The sequence below is a fragment of the Chaetura pelagica genome, unplaced genomic scaffold, assembly GCF_000747805.2.
Source record: "Chaetura pelagica isolate M959 unplaced genomic scaffold, ChaPel_1.0 scaffold20, whole genome shotgun sequence".
NCBI classification, from domain to species: Eukaryota; Metazoa; Chordata; class Aves; order Apodiformes; family Apodidae; genus Chaetura; species Chaetura pelagica.
Window position 1 is genome coordinate 2,124,377 of NW_009951958.1, and position 22,544 is coordinate 2,146,920.

General features: G+C 43.4%; 1 protein-coding gene across 1 annotated transcript; it reads right to left on the reverse strand.

Annotated features, from left to right (window-relative positions):
• Positions 1–4,428: 4,428 nt before the first annotated feature.
• Positions 4,429–19,442, reverse strand: LAMP3 (lysosomal-associated membrane protein 3). Its single transcript, XM_009999353.1, has 6 exons — positions 19,397–19,442; positions 14,241–15,013; positions 12,804–12,926; positions 9,407–9,464; positions 7,400–7,567; positions 4,429–4,568 (listed from the first exon to the last, which is right to left on the reverse strand). The coding sequence occupies exons 1-6, from the start codon at positions 19,440–19,442 to the stop codon at positions 4,429–4,431; spliced, it is 1,308 nt and encodes a 435-aa protein (XP_009997655.1).
• Between the last annotated feature and the right edge of the window lie 3,102 nt (positions 19,443–22,544).

The window sequence follows — 22,544 nt, forward strand, 5'->3', positions numbered from 1 at the left end:
GGCCGTGCTGCTTCAGGAGTGACGTTGGGGTGGTTGGGAAGGACACGGGGATCCCGCGCTGCTGGGACATCCCTGTGCCCCAGGGGGGTGGTGGGACCGGCACGGCCGAACCCCCCGGGCGGGGAGCGGGGCCTTCCCAGGCCCCCGCTGGGTCTCATGACGCAGCAAGAAAAGGCGGGTGAGTCCCCAGGGTCACCGCATTTGCCTCAGTTGTCCTGGGCCTACGTTAGCAGTAATATTCAGATAAACTGTGACACTTACAGGACTACAATAAACATTTCTAAAGTGGTATTTCACATGGCCGTGATTTTTATACAGATTATCTTTTTTTAACCCAAACTGTAGCACTTAAGTGTTTCTAGTTGCTGTTTACAGACAGCAAAGCAACCATCTCTTTTCACAGAAGGAATACACAAACTATTAACTGTAATAGTGGCCATATTTAACACCTCTTACGTGCTCTCCATACTCTGAAGCGTGAGCACAGTTTCTGACATCACGAGCACTCCTGGTGTGCAGGGGATCTCTGCTTGTTCCACTGCTGCTGCTTTAACTGGGTGGGGGAACCTCCCACAGCAGGGGCTGAGCAGCGGGACACGCGGGGAGACAGTCTGACCCCTCGGCCCCGACTGCAGGACGTGGTGGGGTCAGCACTTGCTCTAAAGCTGAGATTTCAGAAAAACTACATTATTAAGTGAAGCCGAAACTTTTTTTTTTTTTTTCCAATTCATTAACTTCATTCTTCAGCGTTAACACGCTGACGGCCGAGGTGCTGCTTTTGTCTTCCGAAATCCAGATTTTTAAAAAAATTCCAGCATGCTTAATCTGCCTCTCAACACCAGATGGCAGCATCCCATGTAGTTTGTAATGGAACGTTGAGAAGAGCTATAGATACTTCACAACGCGTAAATCAGAGGTGGAGGAGCTCACACTTTGAGCAGTGAAAGTAACAAAAGCTTCAAACTCACTTATGTTGCAGATCTGCTCTAGGTGAAGGCATCCTGCAAGCAGGGCTTGCAGAGTCAAGTGGTATCACACAAGTGTCTGAAAGGGCAATGTAATAAAACTGAAATGCAGAAAATATTCATTTTCTCACTGACACCAGTAATGTACTTCATGCACAGGTACATAGACTGAGGCACCATGATGAACATAATGATGTGCTGGATAGGCTGGACTGGCAACATTGTAATTTTTTTTTCCCCATATGCAGATTATGAACATCATAATTCGTCTGAAATATGAATTCATTTTCCTTGAAATTAAGCAAATGTCATTCCATGGCAAAACGAACAAGGTTATGTATTGGCTGGACTAATGAACCATATTCTTCAGAAACATCTGGCATATAACGAACAACAAAACTGAGGTTCAAAACCAAGATCTGTTTCTAGTCTGCACAGATTTTCTGACTCAGATGGAACACTTCCCTTTTCACCCAACAGTCTTTAATTTTGTTTCTCCTTTTTAAAATGTTGAACGAAGAGTTAAGTAAGAAACAGAGCCAATTAAATTATAATTTAATAAAATATTGGGGATTTACCTACTTCATAGACAACCCAACTTGCAGAAAATAGAACAACTGTCTGTCTGTCTGTGTCCAGAGCTCAGGCAACCCTGCCTGTTTGCTAATTGTACTTGTATTTTCAACAGTTTAGCTGAAACAGCACTTCAGAGATAAAATAATTACACAGCAATGCACACTTTAGTGACTAAATACAACCTTTATTATAGAAACACCAGTAATAGAAAAATAAAGAGCACATCTTCTCATAGCAAATGAATTGTTAGCAACCACATGTTATGGCAAGCTCGAAGGGACCACCGAATCATCTTCATACACTCAAGATGCTAATCTGCATCTCCCTTCCTCTTTCAAGCAGAATTAATAGCTGTTTTTTAATTTGGTGGACTTTGTCCATTATAGATCAAAAAGGATAGAATGATTGTACATCTTGCTTTATAAACTTCTTGGCAATTTGGCTAAATATTACATCATCATGCTCACAGGATGCCCTTGTGTCCACTTGGGGTGTGTAAGAGACCACAGTGAGTGATCTGGGGTGAGAGCTGCTGCAGGGCACCAGGCAGCTGGAGGGATGGGATCAGTTGCTAAATTCTGAGTGGCCCCACTGTACCCTGACCATCACAGGCTTGAAGCAAGTTAAGCAGAGCTTCCCTGATAGGATGCATCATGTCATCGTGATCAATATGTTCTGGGGCAGAAATGGGTTGATATGAGTTTACAACTGGGGAAAAAAAATGAGCTGGGACTGCTGAGACCAACACTGCTGGTCACTCTGGGACCCAGCTGCTACCTCGCACCCTCTCCCAGCCAACAGTGCTCTGCTCTCTGGGTAGGTGGGCTCCTGCTGACCACACGAAGGATTTTGGTGTGCAAATTCTTACGGCAGGTTGGTTGGCAAACCCCTGTCTCAAGCAGTGAGCAGGTTACAGACTAAGGATCAGACTATGGCAAAGAGCAGCTCTGGAAAGAAGCAATCTGCTGGGATTAGAAAATGCTGTTTTCATTTACATCCATATCAGCAGGAAGCAAAGAAACTGTGAACTGCTGCCCGTGGTATCACTGTTTTGGCCCCACCTAGTGTACAACTAGTTTATCATAAAAGCCTCTTTGTACAGTGCTCTTTTAGAGACTTTTTGCTCAAAACATTCCCTCAGGAAAGTTGTTTAAAGGAGAAAGTCTGGCAACCAAGAGGAATTACACCTATAGAATCTTCCCACTGTGAGGATGATCTCAAAACAACTTCATTAGATAAAAAAGTGCTAGCCAAGTATCTACCTAAATTCTGGCACAAAATAAATACAGGCAGGTTTTAAAGCTGCACATGGCAATGCAGGGAGCAGCTGAGCTGTCTCATTCTAATTCAGCATTAAACTAGGAGAGGCAACCCTCCCTGTGTGCTGGTGCTGACACACAGCCCTGCTACAGGCTGCTTGTCTGCTCTGTGGTCAGGGAAGGAGGTGGTAGGTATGGAAGCTGGGCTGCTGGTGGGAGAAAGGTTGCACCTCTAGGGCCTGGGATCTCCTGATGCAGGAAGGAATTTTCCAATGGATCCTCTACTACTGTAAATCACTAACTCCATTGGATTGATTCTGCTGCGTGTTGGCAGCATTTCATGGGAGCATCCAATTGTTTAATCGATTTATACCATGTGCACTTAACCTATGCTGTGTAGAGCAAGCCCAGAACACTATTCATCTAAAAAGGGGAGCATGCAGCTTTATACAAACAGCAAACAAATAATAGCAATAAAAAGCGCAAGAACAAATCAGGTCAACCTAAATCTAAACGTTCTTCAATATCAACAGTTTGATTCACTGTAGAAATAAAAACATGTGGGGAAAAAAATTAACCTTGCATCATCTGTGAAAATGCCAGAGGGTGGCAAAGGATTAAACACAGAATTAATCAATCGTTAAGAACAGTTTTATCTCCTCATGTTGATATCAAACATTAGAAGACTGAATATTAATATAAACAGATTTTTCAGTACAGAACATGAAAATGCTCTATCCATACCATTAGAAGCAACAAACTGTACAGATCATGCAACCCAACATTCCAAATTTGAACATGTGAAATTCTGAAGGTTTGAATGGGATCACCCAATCAGAACAGCTTAGGGCCAGACCATATGCAGGGCTGCAGCTCAAGAATTGCCAGCAAGAAGCTCAAACATCTTTGCAGCAGGCCTGAGACAAGCAATGACAAGTGATAATTTTGGCACATACTGGTCAGGCAGACCTTGTGTGACCTCAGCTGGATAATCTTCTCTTATCTGCATACACAGTGACTGGAAACCACAAAATTTTCTAAAAATACTGCCTCCAGAGTGAGAGTCATATATTACTAGTGTTCTTCCAAAGGGCTTGGCAGAAAAAGAAACAAGAGCAAATGAAATGTAACCCTGGTATTTACAGGACTGGTAAGAACTTGCTGATGAATGGAAGTCACACTAACTCTTGCCCTGAGACCTCAGCATACACAGTGTGTCCATAAGACTTTCTCTGAGCTCTGATTTAATGGGGTTGCCTGTAGCTGTGGACCTCTGGTAACATTGGACCCATCTATTTTAATAAATCTAAACCTCACCTTTAAGAAACCTGATGGATTTTCTGAGGGATAGGGATATTGCCCTCTTTAAGCTATTTTTAGGCATCTGACTTAGGTGGTGTGAATTGCCTCCTTTGTAGATAATACAAAGAATTTAGGCTCCTCACTTTGGTCCTCTAAATTAGATGCTAAGAATCGCCTGATGTAGGTGGTGCGAGTTCTCTCCTTCCCACCCCAAAGAAATCACTTCCAGAAATATTCATTAGCTTTAAACCCATGGTGTTATTTCACTTAAAAATAAGACTTCAGGACTTCTCTATTTGCTACACTTTTGGAAGCACAAAGGCACCTCAGATACGTTCATATCCTCTATGTGGCTTTCTTCTGGAAATCAGGAATGTGGCAAATCCAATCACAAACAATCCCAGGATACTCAGGCCCACTGCAATGGGAGCTGCTTTGCTGTTTTTATCAAGAAAACATTCTTCTTCTGAAAGTAAAAGGATACCAGAAAATGTGTTACAGCAGAACACCATATTCCTAGACTATACATCTATATTCCAGAAAAGTTAGCAAATACAAGCCAGAAATTCTCAAAATTGTGTTTTCTTTTTCTTTCTTTTTCCTGAGCCATTCTGTGGTGAATCTTATCACAGGAAAACAACACCTCCCCCTTTTGAAATAGCTACATGCTTCACTGGTGAATGACTGTGCTCTCACACCTGTAGTAATTGTTTTACCATAAAAATCAGCATCTACACAGTAGGAGGCAACTATCCCCTAAATAGGAAAGTTTGATCAGCTAAGCCCCACCACACATCCCAGCTCAGCAGTGAATCCAGTTTACACCCAGGGTATGAGGAAGATCCAGCACCCTCCATCCTTTTCAATCTCTGTGACTATTCCAAGGCAGGTTTTGCCAGCACTTGAAAACAAAAGTCTCAGTTGTTACTGTCTGATTCTGATGACTATGCTGGCACAGACTGTAGCTTAGCTTGGGCTTTTCTCCAGTGAGAATCTTTATGCCAATGGTGGGCAGTTAGCCCAGGGAGCGTGTGGAGTGCATGACATCACAGCACAGCCCTAGAGCCTCCAACTAGCTCTTGCCAAATCCAATTCACTTCTCCTCTGATCCAGGTGATGATTTCACATGATGCAATGTCATAAAGCCGAAAGCATCAGCATTCTCCTAGATGCTGCTTTTTAAAAGCTTTGGTTAATGTAACCTCCTGTTAAGGGAGGCAGCTGAAATGGATTTGCATTAGAGTATCACAAAAGCCAGAGAAGCTGAATGGCCATTTTGCTTTGATGAAACCATGGGCTGTGAACTCTAGCAATTGTTCCTGATATACTGAATCACAGCTCAGAAGACACTTTTACAGCTTTCCAAACGCAAACAGGCCAAGCTATTGATGTAACATTGCCGCAGTCTGTACAACATTGTAAGGAACTTGAAACCAACGACCATTACTGGTTTATTTTTCTTCCCCTTTTGAAGATAAGCAAATCAGGAGCAATAGAAATGAAACTACCAGTAAAGACACTCAAAAGGGGGAGTCTAGTGATGTGTAGATGGTTATTCTTTCTTAGGGGGTTTTGGCTTTCAAAATCTACAAACACAGCAGAGGTTAGTAACAGTTTCATAACTATTTCATGGCCACTGGGGAATTCTTTTAGAGGTGGTAGCTGCTTTCTCAGCCCTTTGATTAAGAGCAAAAATGGTTTAATTTTGTATATGGTATTGCTTAGCAGAGATTAGCCTGACCTTGGCAGGAGAGAGAGGGAATGAGTCATTCTAAGCTCTGTGTTTGCTAGAAGTGAGGCCATACCAAAAGCTCTAACTGAACTCACTCAATGAACAAATTAGAATGGGAATGTGGGGACTAGATGGTATCTCATAAGCTGTTCCAGCTCAGTGTTACCCATGAAAAATTATTCCTGAAAATGGGAGCATAGATTGGATTCTCAGTTTGGCTTCTACAAACTTAAAGAAAAGTAGGGAGAAAAAAAAATAATTAAAAAATCCATGTATTTTAAAAGCCTCAAATGTTGTTTCCCACTATATTCATTTTTGAAGAAGCAAGGCAGCCAAAATAGTGAACCAAAAAAAGAAGAATCAGTCAAACAGAGCTAGAGTGAGTCAGAAGACAGAGCTAAAGTCAAAAGAAGAACAGAGTCAATACTTTTTAAGCATGCAGAAAGTCAAATGCCAGAAGAAGGAAATGTTGTATTAGTGCACGTGAAGGGCTGGAGAGCTTATAAACCTATCTGTCCACCTGAGTTCTTGTATAGGAGCATCCTGAGAGGAAGTCACAGAAATGTGAAGATGTACAATTTGAAAGAGTGCACAGTGTCCCATCTAGTCCACCTCTCTGCTTTTTGTAGGATCTTTCATCCATCTCATAAGTAAGGTGGTGCCCATACTGTGGAACACAGGAGTTTCCTGGTGCACCTAGCAGTCCTGGACCCCACACCCCAGCCAGGTCCTAGCTGCATTGCTGGACAAGCAACAAGGATGATAAATTCTCATTTCCCTGCAGTAGGACCCCCATGTGTGGATGTAGTGAAAAAGCTGTAATGCCTCAATACATTCTCTCCCAGTGTGGACAATAAAGAGACCAGGGCAGTCAGTGCTAGTCTGTCTTTTGAAAAGCTACAGGGTTGCTTCTTTTCAGCTGTACTCGATAAAAGACAAATTGCAGAGATGAGCATCACATTTCATTCTGAAACTGGGTGCATGCTAATCATCCTTCTCCTCAGGAGAGCATTTCATCATGTCTAGACACAGCTGCTCTGAAAGCACCATCCTGCATTCACAAGTATCCCTTATTAGTTGGCACTTTTGCTGCTGCAGCTGTGGGACATCATGAGTGTCAAGAGCCTTTCAAAATAGCTAAAATCTGACTAGATGGAGAACACTGAACTTGAGCTGAACTGTACGTGTTTGGGGTTTGGGCAATGCAATGGTGGTGAACACACCTCCACTTGCTCTGGGAGAAGAGAGATGAAGAATTAAATGGTAGCTGTAGAGCTGAACAATTTTATCAGAAAGTGAAACAGAAGGTACTGGATGCAGAAGGGGAAAATACTTTTCCCCCTTCCGTGAGTATTAGTACTGTGTTGAAACTGAGTCAGAAAAGGGTGAGAATAGAGCAGGGGCAGGTTACAGTATTTGGGAACTATTACAAAGCTGTGTTTGTGCTGTAGGTGGAACAGAACCATCGTGTGTATGGTTATAAATCCAGCAGCTTGTATCTGTCAGGCTACCACAGTGCTGACATGTAGATCTTGATAGGGTGGAAAAGGTGTCTTTCTACTTACCTTTTCCAAACTGGTTACCAACAATATCAAATGCCTGCAGCTGCATATTAACAAGGAGCAGCTGGAAGTTCTTCTCCAAGCCGAAGGTTTGCTTGCTGGCACATTTAAAAGAATTGCCCAGCTTTGTTGTAAACAGCTTCTCCTGTATGGCTGCATAGTAAAGCATGCCTGGAGGCCATAAAGAGAGAGACAAATGAGAATCCACACCAACTCTGTTGCAACCAAACCAACATCTTTCTGAGATAACATGGAGGATCCCGGGTGCTTTGGCAGACCAGCAGTCACAGATATGAATAAAGCGTGGACATTTTCCCCATAATGTATCAGTTACATTTCCATGTTTCAGTGAGTGCTTTAATTATCCACAGGCAACTCAGCTGAGCTCAGGTCTGGAAAAGCGGCTAAAATTTCAGATGCCTCTTCACATCATATTTTAGCAACCTGAGCCTGCAAGAAGGGGTTAGGATTCTCACAAGAGCAGACAACTGTTGTAGGTCTCCAGCACAGCTATTTCCAGATGAAACAGAGATACTATCTCTAGCATGGAAATTTGACATATCTACTCTGTTCTGTTTTATACATTAAATATGTTTTTAAAACATATTTCAGTCACAGTACTTTACAGACAATATAGCTCATGTTCAAAACATTAAGAGATTTTGTAACCTGGGCATATCCTTTATACATATCCTCCTCTGAAAGCAGATACACTACTAAGACAAAATCATCCACATCACCAGCTCTGCATCACTCTATCTCAACCACATCTGCCAGCACAATAGTACTCTTGGTTCTCTCCAGTCAAAAATCAATAATCTGTGTGAACTGATACAGTCAATTCAGTGATTACTATCTTAGAAAAAATATGGGCTTGCTCACTGCAAAAATACCACTGGTGGGCTGTGAAACAGCAACATCTGGCAGAAAGGCAGTGACAGCCAGGCATAGCAATGTCTCTTGCCAGCACCACTGTAGAGAACTCAAAGTATATTTTAAAACTTATGATTGAGCCAATTAGTTTGTATTTGCTGCAATTTGCAGTTAGCAATGCACAGGAAAACTGAGCCCATTTAGACTGGGAACATCCCTACAAGACACATCCCCTGAATCAGCTTTTCTTTAATTGCTGTCAACCAGAATAGGCTCTACTTGAGTTAACAGAAGTGAGAAGAAAAATAGGGCTGGTCGTGCTCCTGATTTGCTGTTCTTCTTTCAGGGACAAAAGTCAATCCAAATACTTATGGGTAACAAATGGAGAAGCAACATAATATAGCCATTAACCTGACAGAGATTTGATATATTGGGAAGAATTTGTGCAAAATTAATAATAAGTAAATTAATTAATCTGAAGTGATGGCTCAGAATTTTTCTCTCTAACCTAAATGATGCTCTCTTCACATTTCTTGGGAGGTAGCACCTGGGGCAGCTCCTGGCTGTTCAAAAGGTGGGAAGCTGGGCTATATAAGAAAAAGAAAATCCAATTGCTTGAGAAGAGCACAGACAAGGCCTAGGAATTCAGGATGGTTTAAAGAATTTCAGCCTGGTTCCAGCTCTAATTTTTGCCAAAGCAAATAGTTGGAAATGCCTCCTCTCCATATCGGTGTATTTGAAATCTGGATCCAGCTCTGCATTGATCCAGATCCTGCATACATTTAGTTGGCATATTAGCTTGTAAAGACATAGGCAACTAAACTGGAGTCACAGAATTTTTGTGTGCTTGCAAATAAAATCTTTGAGGATTGTTTTGTATCTCAAATTTAGGTTTGAGCTAATCTTTATTCTGAAAGAGATGGGACAGGAAAAGTTTTTGAGCATGAAGGGAAAATGGAACAATTCCAATGAAACTTCAGCCTGATTCCTTCCCTTACGTTTTTATACCATATGATTTAGGTGAATGACATGTTGAAACCCTGACAAAACACGTAATTTACAAAATCCAGTGTTTTAAAGCCTATCCCACACCCAGAACGGTTTGATATGAAATTAAGACAGAGTAAAATCACTGACCTTCAGAAGATTCCTGCAATCTGGTCTCAATTTTACTGACATAGTACATTGGAGCTTGCTACAAGAGAAGATATATCTGTATTTGTAATACATCCTCATATTTGTGGGGAAAAAAAAAGTATATTTCACCACAGCAAAATGGTCACAAAGAAGTTTCCAAAGAAACACATTGTAAAACATCACCTTCAAGCCCCAAGAACCAGCTAGCTTGGATGTATTGCTTTTTCGTTTCCCAGTCACTCCATCTACCAGATAAAAAGCTGCTGAAAAGCAGCAATCTCAGCTACATCACACAATCAAGCTCAGTTCAGTGAAACTGGACCATGCAGGTGTGATTTTGCACACACTGCTCAAGCTAGACATTTCTGTGATACCTGTGGTAACCAAAAGTAGGAGGGAGTCAGGCAAACAGCATACATGGCACAAATTAACAGGCATGTGATAAGGCCAATTTATTTTTCTTTATAGGTTCTGCTTTCACTGAGATTACCCATAGTGCTCCTCTGGGTAATACTGCACTGAGCTAATCCACACTGTTCTGCAGTCTGACTGTCTTCAGGCCTTAAGCCCACACCTCTAGAAGTACTTGGGACTCTTGGCACTTTATGCACAGGTGCCCTCAGTGTGAGCAAACTGCCCACGCAGCCCAGCTTTGGTGTTCATCGCTGCTTTGAACTGGGAGACAACAGCAACAAGCTGAGAGCCAAAAGCTCATCTCATGCTAGTTCCACTCATTTCCTATTTTGTCTGCCCACATCAGTTGCTACAAATGAGGAAACAGCAACTTGGATGGGTCTGTGTAGGTGAGAAATAACTGTTCTTTCCACCCTGCAGACACCATCAGTGCTGGCTGCCTTTATTTCATGTGCCTGCAGACAGCTGGCATGGAAAGCACCTGGTGCAATAACACAGAGCAGAATTTCCAGCTGACTGTCCTGCCCTAAAACCCTGGTACAACCTGAACACTGTCCTCCCCTGGACTGTCACAAAGTGAGAGCCAGCCCTAGGACCTTTTCCCCAGTAGCAGTGTTGGATTATAATGTGAGCCTTTATGTGGCATCCCTACTATTCATTTCTATTCCAGCCATGAGCACACAGGGACTGGGGAGTGCAGGTGGTGGATAAATGGCAGCAGGCAGGAATGTCTCCTGTGCGCCTCGTTTTAATGTTATAGAGTTTAAAAGCTGGTAGGATGGATTGGGAAAGTTTAAGAAAAAAATACATCAGAGAAGAGACTAATGAAGAAGCTTCCTAATGAAGACATACATAGGTCAAATATTACAAATTTTTGGCATCAGCATTATGTTCTGTTTGGCCACAGTAACTTTGCTTGGGGAAAACACCTGCTCCTACTTCACATCTTGTGGATGGGTTACAAAACTTCCTTTTTTCAGGTTCTTTGCAAAATGCAGCTGGTGGTGCTGAGACCCAAGCAAGCCACTCACCTCCTGCTGCCCCTGCAGCCCAGGGGCCTCATCTAGCTCCTCTTTCACAAGTGAAAATCAGAAGTGCCACCTCTGGAGCACTCCCAGTTCAAAGTGGTTAGAGAGGCTGTGAAGGCCAAGCACATAAAAAACCAACAGCAAAATAATTTATTATTAACTTGAGTCTCAAAGCCTAAGCCGAGCCCTGCTATGCTCTTGAGGCTTATCTTTTAAGTAAAGGGCAGACTCTCTAATGCTGTGCCAGTAACCACCTTTTTCAGGGCAAGACAAGTCAAGTATCTCCTAAAGGTTCACATCATTCTCCTTAGCACTGCTACAAGCTGGGGCTTTCATGGATACTTGAATCACCAGACTTTTTCTAAGGGTCCTTGTAACACAGAAAATGCTCCCCTTGTTGCAGGAAGCACACATTGAAAGCAAACACTCAAGGTCTGAACTGAGCCTTTGTTTTAAAACAGCTCCTTGATTTTTTTTACCTCACTTTCCTTTGAAGCTTTTAGAAAAATTTCGGCCACAAACTAAATATGATTATTAATTGAAATATTTTCTCTGCTCAAGCATTAATGATGCGGGTGTCACATAATTTGCTGTTACCTCTTGAAATTTCTATGGAAATAATTGATTAAACATTTGTACTTGTCACTAATTTGAGCTTTGAACGAGGCTGTAAGGTTGACATTTTGGCTTGATTAACTGAAGGACCCAGATCAGCAATGATGGCCAGATGCAGCTCAGCACTGCTATGGAGCTCCAGGACATGGCTTTAACGCATGTTACGCTCAGAGTCTGATGGGCTGCAGCCCATGCTGTATTCCTTCCTGCCCGTTAAGGACTTTACACACAGTATCCACTTCTGTCTCTAGCCCTGCTGGTATCACCACCCAGTTCCTATTTGCTTTCAGATAAATAGTACTGTGTGCTGCCTTCTAAAATGTGTAAACCATGTAAATGTTTGAGGAAGCAAGAAGACAGCTGCACTCAGTAAGTTTCTCCTGTGGATGGGACAGTAGCAACACTCTTGGTAGCTTTTGTTAAAGCCTCATCCATACAATGTTCAGGGGGATACAAGGGATCAACAGACAACAATGTCAAAAAGAAAACTCATTTTCCCACTGTGTAAGCAGGGCCTCTCTCTTGCCCAAGTTCCTGTGTGTACTTGTAAGTCATCCTGGTGTGGTACATTTTAAGGGCACTTATCTACCATTTGGTTGTTGAAGTTCACTTGTTTGGAATTTTCCACTCAGAAATCAGATGAAATTAGGCTGTTTCAGCTGTGGATCCTGGGCACTTAAACTGCACAGGCTGCCCTTTGGATTTAAGAACCACAGCAGGCTTTTGGCAGGGCAGTTGTGCTGCTTGGCATTTATGGGAAGCAAATGAGTAACCTCACCTGCATTCAAGTGGTCCCTGAGACACCATTTCTTAAGACCAACTTGATAGGGTGAGTCGGAGCTTTCAGCACACACACCTTGTTCCTACACAGGGACTCCAGTCTCAAGCTCACTCCCTCTATCCTGCTCCAATAAAAACAGCAGACCTGGCCTTCCCTCCCATGAAATTTTTACAGAGGTAAAAACAAGACATACTTTGCTTGAGACTGTTTCTAGACTTTGTGTTACTAGAGGAGCAGCTGTAACACTGTTCTCTAGCACTTTTCTCATAGGGTGGCCAGGCTCTGTGTTTCCCCTTCATTGCATACACAAACCTTTCCAATTTGAAAGGTCAAATAGACAAGAAGTGGTTTAATGTTGAAATCAGCCCTGCTCTGAGCAGGGGGTTGGACCAAGTGGCCTCCAAAGGTTTTTTCCAACCTGAATTAATTTGTGGTTCTATGATTTTAGCCTCTTCGGAAGGAGCAATAGTGCCTTATATACAGGTGAAAAACAAGCACGGCAGCCTAAGTTTCAGCTCCCCAGTCCTAAACACCTCATCCCTCTAAATGTAGAAATTACCTTTACAAAGGTGAAGTTTATAAACCCTCCACTGAAAGTTAAGTTCAGCTCAGCCTGCACCATCCCACAGCTGCCAGATGTCTCCGTCGCGTTGGGGTTGACAGCCATGTACTCCATCTGCTTCTGTGGAGAGAAGAGACATTTCAGGGCTGCTGCTGAGGAGGAGGAGGGAAATGTAATAAGAAACACACAGAAATTTATAACTGTTGTGGGGGTTTTTTTACCCCAGACAGGCTCTGTGTGGCTGAATGAACAGGCTGGGGGTCGTGGCAGCCTAACTGCTGTCTGCCAGGGTCATTCCCCACTCGTAAACCAGCACTGAAGCTTGTCTGACACATCACTGAGCTGTTCCAGTGTTTTAAGCTGGCAGAAAAGAATAGTTTTCTGTTCTTTTGGTGAACTGATATGATTCAGAGCAGGGTCAGATGAACACCAGCAGTAATTTAAAAGGGGGGAGCAGTGGGAACTCATGCCTGAAGGCAGAGGAAAGATCAGACAGAGGCAAGCAGGGGCTAGATTGGCTTTGATGCTCTTCACATCACCTGGGCCTCCTCATTATGTCCCCCCTGGTTCCTCTCTAGCATTTGCCAACTCATGTTGTAGTCTGAAAGGAGAGCTCTGCAGCTCTGAATACACAGTTTGGCCCCTTCAATCTTATCTCAAAAAAATCTCATTTTTTAAATAAACATCTCACTGTGGTCTGGTGAGTTTGGGGATAATACTCCCTGCCTGGCTTCCACCAGGACAAGGGATGAAAATTACTTTCACCAACATAAAATACTCATCCCATCTTAGAAAAATTCAGACTTTGGGCAAGAATATTTGGATTTGTAATGGAGAAGGCTCGAGGTGTATGAACTCCAGACCCCAAGTATGTAACCCTACATTTGTATTAATGGAGATTACAAAAGTTTAATTGAGGGACATAATCACCATTTCAGGTCTTAACTTCTTTTGCTGAATCATTCCCAGTGGATCGGTGCTAGGAGAAGGCACCAGCTCCCCAGCAGTTCCTGTGATCCTAAAATCTCCACATTAGCATCAAGACAACCCAGCCCTAAATCCAAGTCTGTGAACTGACCATTTTTTGCTTTCATTGCAATTTGCAATGTCAAGCCCTTCACTGAGGTCGATTCAGATTTTAACTAGTCTCCCATTATGGGAAACACAAATAACACTGAAGGCTGATCCACCCACAGTATGGCTACCAGACCTACATCACTGAGGTAAGAAAGCATCCAAACATCACCCTGACATCATCATACAAGGCAAGGTACAGCAGCTGAGATGCTGTAGCACAGAAAAAGCCTCAGACTGGTGGCAAACTGCTCCTTTTATCACACAAGCTAACTTTGGAAAATTGCTTTGAAAGAAGAAACTCTAGCTAATGAGGAAACAGTCCTCACACAGCTCAGCCTCCCAGTGCTTCCACCTCACCCTCTCTGCATTCTGAGCCATCAGCTGCAATCCCATGACTGCTTTGATGCAGGTTCTGTTCCCATTGGAAACGGTGTACGTGCCAGTGGGGATGGCAGAGGGCTGTGGTGCAAGGGTGGGTCTCACTGTCGTGGGAGTAGATGCAGTGGTTGTTTGTATGGCTGGATGAATGGTTGCTGGCTTGCTGGTCATGGCTGTGGCTGTTGGACTTCTGGGCACTGCTGTTTGATTTCCTGCAGTGGGCTTCACAGTTTGCATGGTGATGGCTGCAGTAGTTCTGGCAGCAGCTGTCATTTGTGTATTTGGTGTTGTGTTGGTGGCTGCCCCTGTCATTTCTGTGCTCACGTGTGTTCTAGATTGCTTGGTTGAGGACACAGGGTGTACAGTTGTGTTCTTCACTGCAGGTGTAACCACTTCCATTGCCTGGGTTGTAGCCTGATCAGCTGCAGTTGCATTGTCTGCTGATTGTGTAGATACCACCATGGGAGATTTCTGGCTGGTGACTTGTGTGGCGGTTGCTCCAACCTGGGCTGTCGTGTGATGACTTGGTGCTGTTGTTGCCTGTTGCTGGTCTGTTGTCTGTGCAGTTGTTCTAGGCCTTACAGGTGCTGTTTTAAGTGAGTCTGTGCTATTAAAATGAACTGTGGTGCCTTGATGGGGTGAAGAATGATAAAGGGAAAGTGGCTGAGCAGAAGTAGCAGTATGGTGCAAGGATATGGTTTCTGGAGAGAGTTCAGCCTCCAGAGCCACTTCAGCAAAACAGGGGGAAAATGCTGCAAAGAAAAAAGTAAGTCAGTGGTCAAGAAACCTTTACCTTTAACATGTCTGTTAATACCCACAATATAACTGCACTGATTTTGTTATCAAATGGGTGATACAATTTTATTCTTCATTTGCATCCAGTAAGGGTAGGGGAGTGAAAGCAGACATGCTGTAGGACTATCCATAATATTTCACCACTGCCCCCCAGTCCTCACACTTCTGAATATACCCATTGCACACTGGCTCCCAGCTCCCCACACTCTGCTTTTACTGCTGAAGAAGCCAGAGGATGCTGGAGGTGTGAGCAGACCTTGCACAATCTGCAGGCAGCACAAGACCTCCCTTGGAGGCAGTAATACTGCAAGTTTTGCTAAAAGCAAATTATCAGGGTTTAAGGAAGGTGCAGTGGGTCTAACAGGAGAACTGGTGGTTGGTTACTTACCAAGAAAGCATAGGGAAAGGGAACATTTTGTGTGTGTGAAGGAAGTGAGGTAGAGTAATGGTCTTATAGTGATTCACAAGGGTCTGGGAAACCAGTTTGGGAAACCAGTTAGGGAGACTGGGAAATTCCAGATATTTATTCATAGTTTTGTTGTAAACATGCCATCTTGATCCCTCAAGTTCTTCCTCCTAGGAAGTACCCAAGGGTGTGCTCCAAACCAGATCAGCCCTCTTAGTGATGGGCTTTCAGCAATGAGAAGCAAATTTCAGGGTACAGCATCCAGGGGCATTTAGGATCACATCTAAAAATAACCAAGCACCAAAATTATGCTTCCACCTTATAATATTTACAGAAAGACATTCCTTACAGAACTGAAAAGAAAATATCTGTCTCTTAAATATAAATAGCAGGAGAAAAGTGTAAATAACAAAGTGAAGGAAAATTACGTTGTAGAATTGCTGAAGCTCAGAACTCTTCTGCTTGAGTCCTTGATTGTGAGTGTGCAACCAGGCTCTGTAAAGACAAGGTCAAGCTAAAAGGAATCACACATCCCTGATGTATATGTATTCCTTCATGTGCATGAAGCTTCAGGTGTTTTACTATCTAAATTAGCTGGAGGACAGAGATGATTTCTCCAGTTTGGAGGCAGAAGGGCCCAAACAATTCCAAGACGGCTCCCATTCCTAGCAGTACAGCTGCACAGAGGATGCCACAACACGTTGTCTGTGAATTTTATTGCACACTGGTCTTTCCAAAGACATTTCTCATTAATCAGTGTCAAAGATTTGTGGCAGGCAGGTTGCTGAGATTTGGGTTTTAGGATCAGTTAAGGCCCATTCAGAGGAATGGCTGAAATCTCAGTCTTCCTTTCGTGCATTTATTTTCACTCGGCACAAACACAGATCTGCAACAATAGCTGACTTCACAAAATCTCACCATCTTAGGATACATTTAGACGGCATCAGAATAATAAAAACTACCAGGGTTTGAATCAAATTCAAGATCAAAACCAAAGAAATGAGAACAGGTGGATAGATGGGAGCCCACACTTCATTTTTCTTCTTAAAATAGCTATGCTAGAGAACAGCAGAAGTAGTGCTGTAGCTCCATATTCCTAAAATTATTCAGGTCTCACCTCTGTGCTGTACAGAACATATTTGACTATTTGATACAATTGAAAAGCCACAAAAATTACAGGACAGATACCTCTGATTATTAATTTTATCAGAAGAAACATAAAAATGCCATAATTCAGTTAGTTTTCTGTTTTTCCCCTAGTCTTTACCACTCCTGCTGCCAGAGCAGATAACTTCTTCTCTGTGTGCCAGTGGAAAATCCCAGCAGTTGCCATATCCCAGCTAGAGGTAGCTGCATCTACATGTATTGGCACGATAAAAACAACAAAGAAATTACAATTTTTACTCTTTTTTTCTCCTAGAAGATTGCAAAGCAGCCCATATTTAAATTTACACCGGTATTTAATAGTCAATACTTCTTAGTTTTTAGTTACTAGATTGATTTCAATGACTGTCCAAGTACCATTTAACCTACAGACATGGAGAGAAAAAAGATTTCACTATCATCTGGATGCCACTCACAGCTTTTAAATGAAACTTCATCTTCTCCATGAGGTCATTTCAACCTAACTGGTTTTCTCTAGAGGGACGTTCATCCTCACAGGGTCACTGAGCAGTAACACCAAAAATGTCTTTAGGGTGGCCCATGGCTCATGCTCAGCATGTGACCTCCCAGACAGCTCCTCCAGCCTCCTGCAGCTCTCCCCAGCATTTTGGAGCCTCTCTTGGGGCATGGCCATGTTGCTAGACCTGGCTTGGGTTGTCTTCTCAAAAGGCATTTCCCCCTGAGCTCCCAGGGATGACTAAGGATTGCTCTCTGGTTGCACCTAATGGTCCTGGCTCTTCTTGGGTGGCTCTTGGAGGTAGTTCAGTAGCTCTGCTGTGCAAAGGAGCAGGAGGGACCATGGGGTGCCTGACCTACCCTCCAACTAAGGCCTGGAAGGCTTCACCATGGCTCTCTCTGTGTTGCAGCATTGCCTCTCAGGGAGCCCCCTGCATGGCTGCCCCACCACAGCCCTGCCACGGCTCTGCCAGCAAAAGGGGCCACAGAGTCACAACAAATTGAAGCTCTCCATCCCCCAACAGTCTCCTTTTTATTTTATCTTTAATATGAGGCCATCTCAAAACTTAATACAACCAACATTTTGCTCGAGGGACATATGCTCCTGGAGCAAACAGCTACAGTCCCTTTGTTTCACCTCAGCTTCAAAGTTGTGCATTACAAGTGCCAAGGGCTGCCCAGCAAGCTGCTTGCATGCAAAGCTTCCAAACAAAACTCTCAGAGAAGGCTCAGGGCAGCTCTCAGAAATTTGCTGTCCCCAGTCTAGAGCTCCTGTTTTCATGCTTTGATGACAGGTTTCAGTCAATGCCAGCAAAGGAAGGTGACTGCTCTGCTCCCAGGCGTTACAGTGGGGAGTGGAGCTCTCAGGGCTCTGATCTGACTGTGACATTTCTCAGCCTTCCATCCTGTAATGGGGTGGGTGAGAAAAACTCTTATTTTGTTCTCCTCATCTAACCACACACCCAAGCTGCTCAGCCACCCAACAGGTTTGTTCTGCTTTATGCTGCCCAGAAGAAATGCTCATGTATAACTGACTGATCCTGACAAAAACCTGACCCAGCTCCTGCAATCACTGAAAATATTCTTGCTGGCTCTGGCTGCTTTGATTTGAGTCCTTGAGAAACCAGGAAAACATTGAGATTTGCCTCCACCATAGGAGCAGTTTCTTAAACCTCCAACTTAGCCGACCTTTATCCCTTAATCTTGTTATATTTAATTCCCTCTCTGCACAGAAAGGCTTCACTTCATGGCATTAATAAAACATCACAACAAATTATTCAAGGAATGATCAAAAATGGATAAGGAGCTGAGGAAACAAGTTACTTCTGGTCAAAAGGATCCACAGGATTCTGATCAAAAGGATGTTGACCACTAAGTTACTAGTGTTACTTCTCTCAGTCTGATCTTGCTCTCCTTTCACAAACAAGTTTTGCGGCTGCTTGAGCAGACTCTGGCTATGGAGCAGGTGTGGGAAACTGAAGCAGGTGTGGGAAACTGGAGCAGACACAGCAGGAGCTGTATCTGATGGTCGAGTCTCTGGGGTTCTCCTGCTTACTGTGTGGGGAGGGAGACAGGGGGTTGTTATTTGTGAGATCCCTGTGCACTGATGGCAAAACACACCCCAGAAATCCAGCCCCTGCAGCACTTACACAGATTTTCACCATTGCACTAAGTCACACTCTGTCCCTCTTCACCTGGCAGATTTTGTACTGCTGCAGATGTTGGGGGACGACTTCACATGCTAGAACATGTCCTCAACCAGGCTGGCTCCACAGATTTTCACAGAGCAGCATTAAGGATTGAATGGTGACTTGGATGTGGTTTGCCACTGAGATAAGCCCCAGCCTGTCTTCTACAAGCCCCCACCTCACTCTTACTTTTCTGATCATGCTCTACATTTTGTGATACAGACAAAAATGACCTGAGCAACAATTCCTTAGTATTTTCTTTTGTTTGTCTCACTCAAGACTTACAGTCAGTTCTGCTTGTCTGGAAATTATTTTTAATCAAGAAAAGCAAGCCCCGAGAAGTCTGCTTCTGATACTGTTTTCAACTGACTCCATCAGACAGAGTTTATGTCACCACAGAGTGCAAGGGAAAATAGGAAACATCAGACTGAAGTTACACCAGCTGCAATTAAACGTAGTTATTATTATTTAATAATAGTGGGACTTTACTAAAAGCAGCCTTACTGCTAGCAACAAAACCATTTAAAGTTTTCAGTCTGTTAGGCAATGTCCTGACTTCAAGGAAACAAAACTAGTACAGTTTATATCTCATTTTTCTGCTAGAAATGATGGAGGATGTTACTCACCACAGGCAAGGGTGAGCAAGATGAGGTGCTGTGTGCTCCTCCCCATGGCCAGCACGGCTGCACGTTTGGGTGATGCTGCTTCTCACTGTGGAGCGGGTGGAAAGAAAATCAGGGTTTCCTGGGTTCTGCAAAGTTTCACTTGATGCAGGGAGTGCTCAGTCACATGGCTGGAAAGGAGGTGGAGAGAGGGGGGGAACCGGTGCTTCTTGTCTGTGAACTATGACAGAGGGAAATAAATTATGATTAAGAAAGAAAGTGAAAACAGACTGGTCTAACTGGGGGGAGGACAGGCTCTCACTCTGCAGCTGAGACCTGGGGCTCTGCAAGGTCCACAAAAAGCTTCATGCGTCTCTCCAGGTCTGATCACCTGATGCAGACTCAGCTGTACCCCGGTGCAGGGTTACAACTGTAAATCAGTACTTCCCCTTTGTTCTTTAAAAAAAAAGTATTTCCTTCAGGAACAAACTCTTTCTTTTATGTTAAGGCACAGAAGGGAGAGTAGTGATTGAGCCATCTCTGCTAAAAGCAAGATGGGGCTGAGCAAAAGGCCCTGAACAGGCTCTGGTCCCAGCAAGGGACTGTCAGCAGCCTTTGCTGGCTGGGTCAGTCCTGCTCCAGGGACAGCAGGGTTTGTTGAAGGTGGATCATTCGGTGTCACTCACCATTAGCGTTGCATCCAAATATACTCCTCTGCAAATTGGAAGGCCCTGCCATGGCCCCTGAAGTGCCTCCTGCAAACCACACCAAGCTGGGCAGGAGCTGCACAGGCAGGTCCCAGCGTGCAGAGCCACGCACCAGAGACCTGCAACAGGAGAGTGTTACACCTGCTCACACCTGTGGCTGCATTCCCAGCCCCAGGCCTTCACTGTGGGGCCTGCTTGGTGGGGGGAACAAACCAACACCCCCCCTGGGATCTGGTGTGGTCCTAATTCTTCATTTTCTCACACCAATATTGCACTACAGTAACATTATAAGGCCAATGTCTTGAAAACTTCAGTGAGGTGAAGTTTGCCTCCACAAATCTGGATACTGGCTGAAACTAGTTCCAATTTATTTTGCTGTCTCTATTTGCATCGTGCTCCTACATTCTCATTTTTAGCTGTTTGTCCTTCTAAATGATCCACAGTATGGATTTGGGTCAATTATCACTCCCTAACCAACCACTGGTAGCCAAAGGTATGCAGGTATCTCGGGGGTAACTATAATGAAGTTATCCTACAACTTCCTTGCCTTATGGCTGCAGTATCTGCATACACAACTCTGAGCTGTCTGTGTGAACCTTTGCACTTTCCTAAGAGTCCCAGGAATTCAGGAACATGACTGAGGAAGAAGGGTAAAGGAAAAAAACCCATCATGCCTTTTGTGACACAGATGTTGGACAAGTAAAGTAATATTGGACGGGAGTTGGATTTCTTTCAGCTGTGATGCTGTGTCTTTACTGATACTCATTTATTTTTAATAGAAAGAAGGCTCATTTGACTTGTAACTTCATATAGAAACATCAGCCACAATGTTTTGTACTAGTTATAATTTTTATAAATTTCAAAGTGTGGTTCTACACAGGTCAGAATGGCCTAATTACAGGAAGTTGGAGTTCATTTGCACACTTTTTTTTCTTGTAATAAATTCATACATTCTGTCTTGACTGGAAAAAGAGGACAGGTAATTCTGTGCTCTTTCCCCGTCTGATTATCTCTCATCAGTCACAATATACAAATACATCATTATCAACACCATGGAAAATATGTAAGAAAAACAAACTGTACCAATTCTCAGCTGGGGAGAAGAAATCTTAGCAGCTATTTCAGCTCCAGCTGCAAGAAGAAATACACAATTTGGCTCTTCTTTCTTCTTATCCTTATATATTTCTACTCATAGATATATTTGATGTCAGGCTTTGGGTATTTTTGGAAAGGGAGAGCATGGCCTTTCTCATACCCAATCCTGTTTGAAATCTCAAGATTCTAAGAAAACAATGGATAATAAAATGGCTTTTCATCACATACACAACCAGAATATAAGACACACACACAGCTTTGTTGTCACTGACAAGAGAAGTCAGTGTGCTGACATGGTTTGGCCGCAGCCATTTATGATCAAGACAACAACCATTGGTCTGATTCTCCACCTAGTGGGGTTCAACGTGAGAGAAGGAGATCAGGCCTGTTTACATTTTAGCCTGGTTTGCTAAAAGCAAGACCTGTGTGTGATGGCAGCTGCCTGTCTCTGTTTGTCATTACCGCCAGTGAGGAAGGAGCCCAGCAATACCCAAGGGCAAAGTTTTGAGGATGTCAAGTTCCTGGAAGTTTCAGAGATGATGGCAGCAGAGCAGAGGGAGGAGATCTCAGTCAAAAGCTCAGCCCAGAGGGCAGGTCTCACCAGTTCAGACCCACAGAGAGCAGCCAAGCAGCTGGCACAGACTCACTGCCCAGCAGCAAGGACACAAAGCTCAACCACAGGTGCTGCTACAACGTAGATTTACCTTGGACTTTATCTCTCCTACAACTGAAACTTAATGGCAACCATTACTTTTAAATTACTTTCTGATCACTACATCATCTCCAAACAACACTAAAATTAAATCCATATTTGAAAACTATGATTTTTAGGCCCATCTACCTGAAAATTATGGTATCAAGGACGTACATACAGAGTAAGTATACCTTAGTGTACACATTAGTCTTGCTGGACATCACCAAATCATATTCTAGACTGTACATGGAGAGTCATTCCTTAATTATCACCTTGCTTGACAAAATTGTACTAATTAAAAGACTACCTTGTCTATTATTTGGGGAAAAAAAACCAACAAACCATCAAACCCCATTTTGTCTTGTCAGCAAAGCCAGAAGGTTACTTCTCCTTGGCTGCTGTCAGACTCGTCACCAGCCTGATCTTTCATCAAACTTCATTCCTTCAAACAGCAAACTTTATCCTTTTAAACAGCAAACAGACTTTTAAATACTGCCTCACTGGCATTTACACCACAGGCATCAGCCAGGAGAAGGGCCTAGCAGCAGCTGCAGTGGTTGCAGTTTGGTCTGAGTTTGGAACGTGGAGATGGAAACAGGCAGCTGCCTCTGGCTTGCCAGCACTGCAGGAAGGTAAAAGACACAGTGAGTGTTTGTGGGCTCAGTGCTCAGGTTCA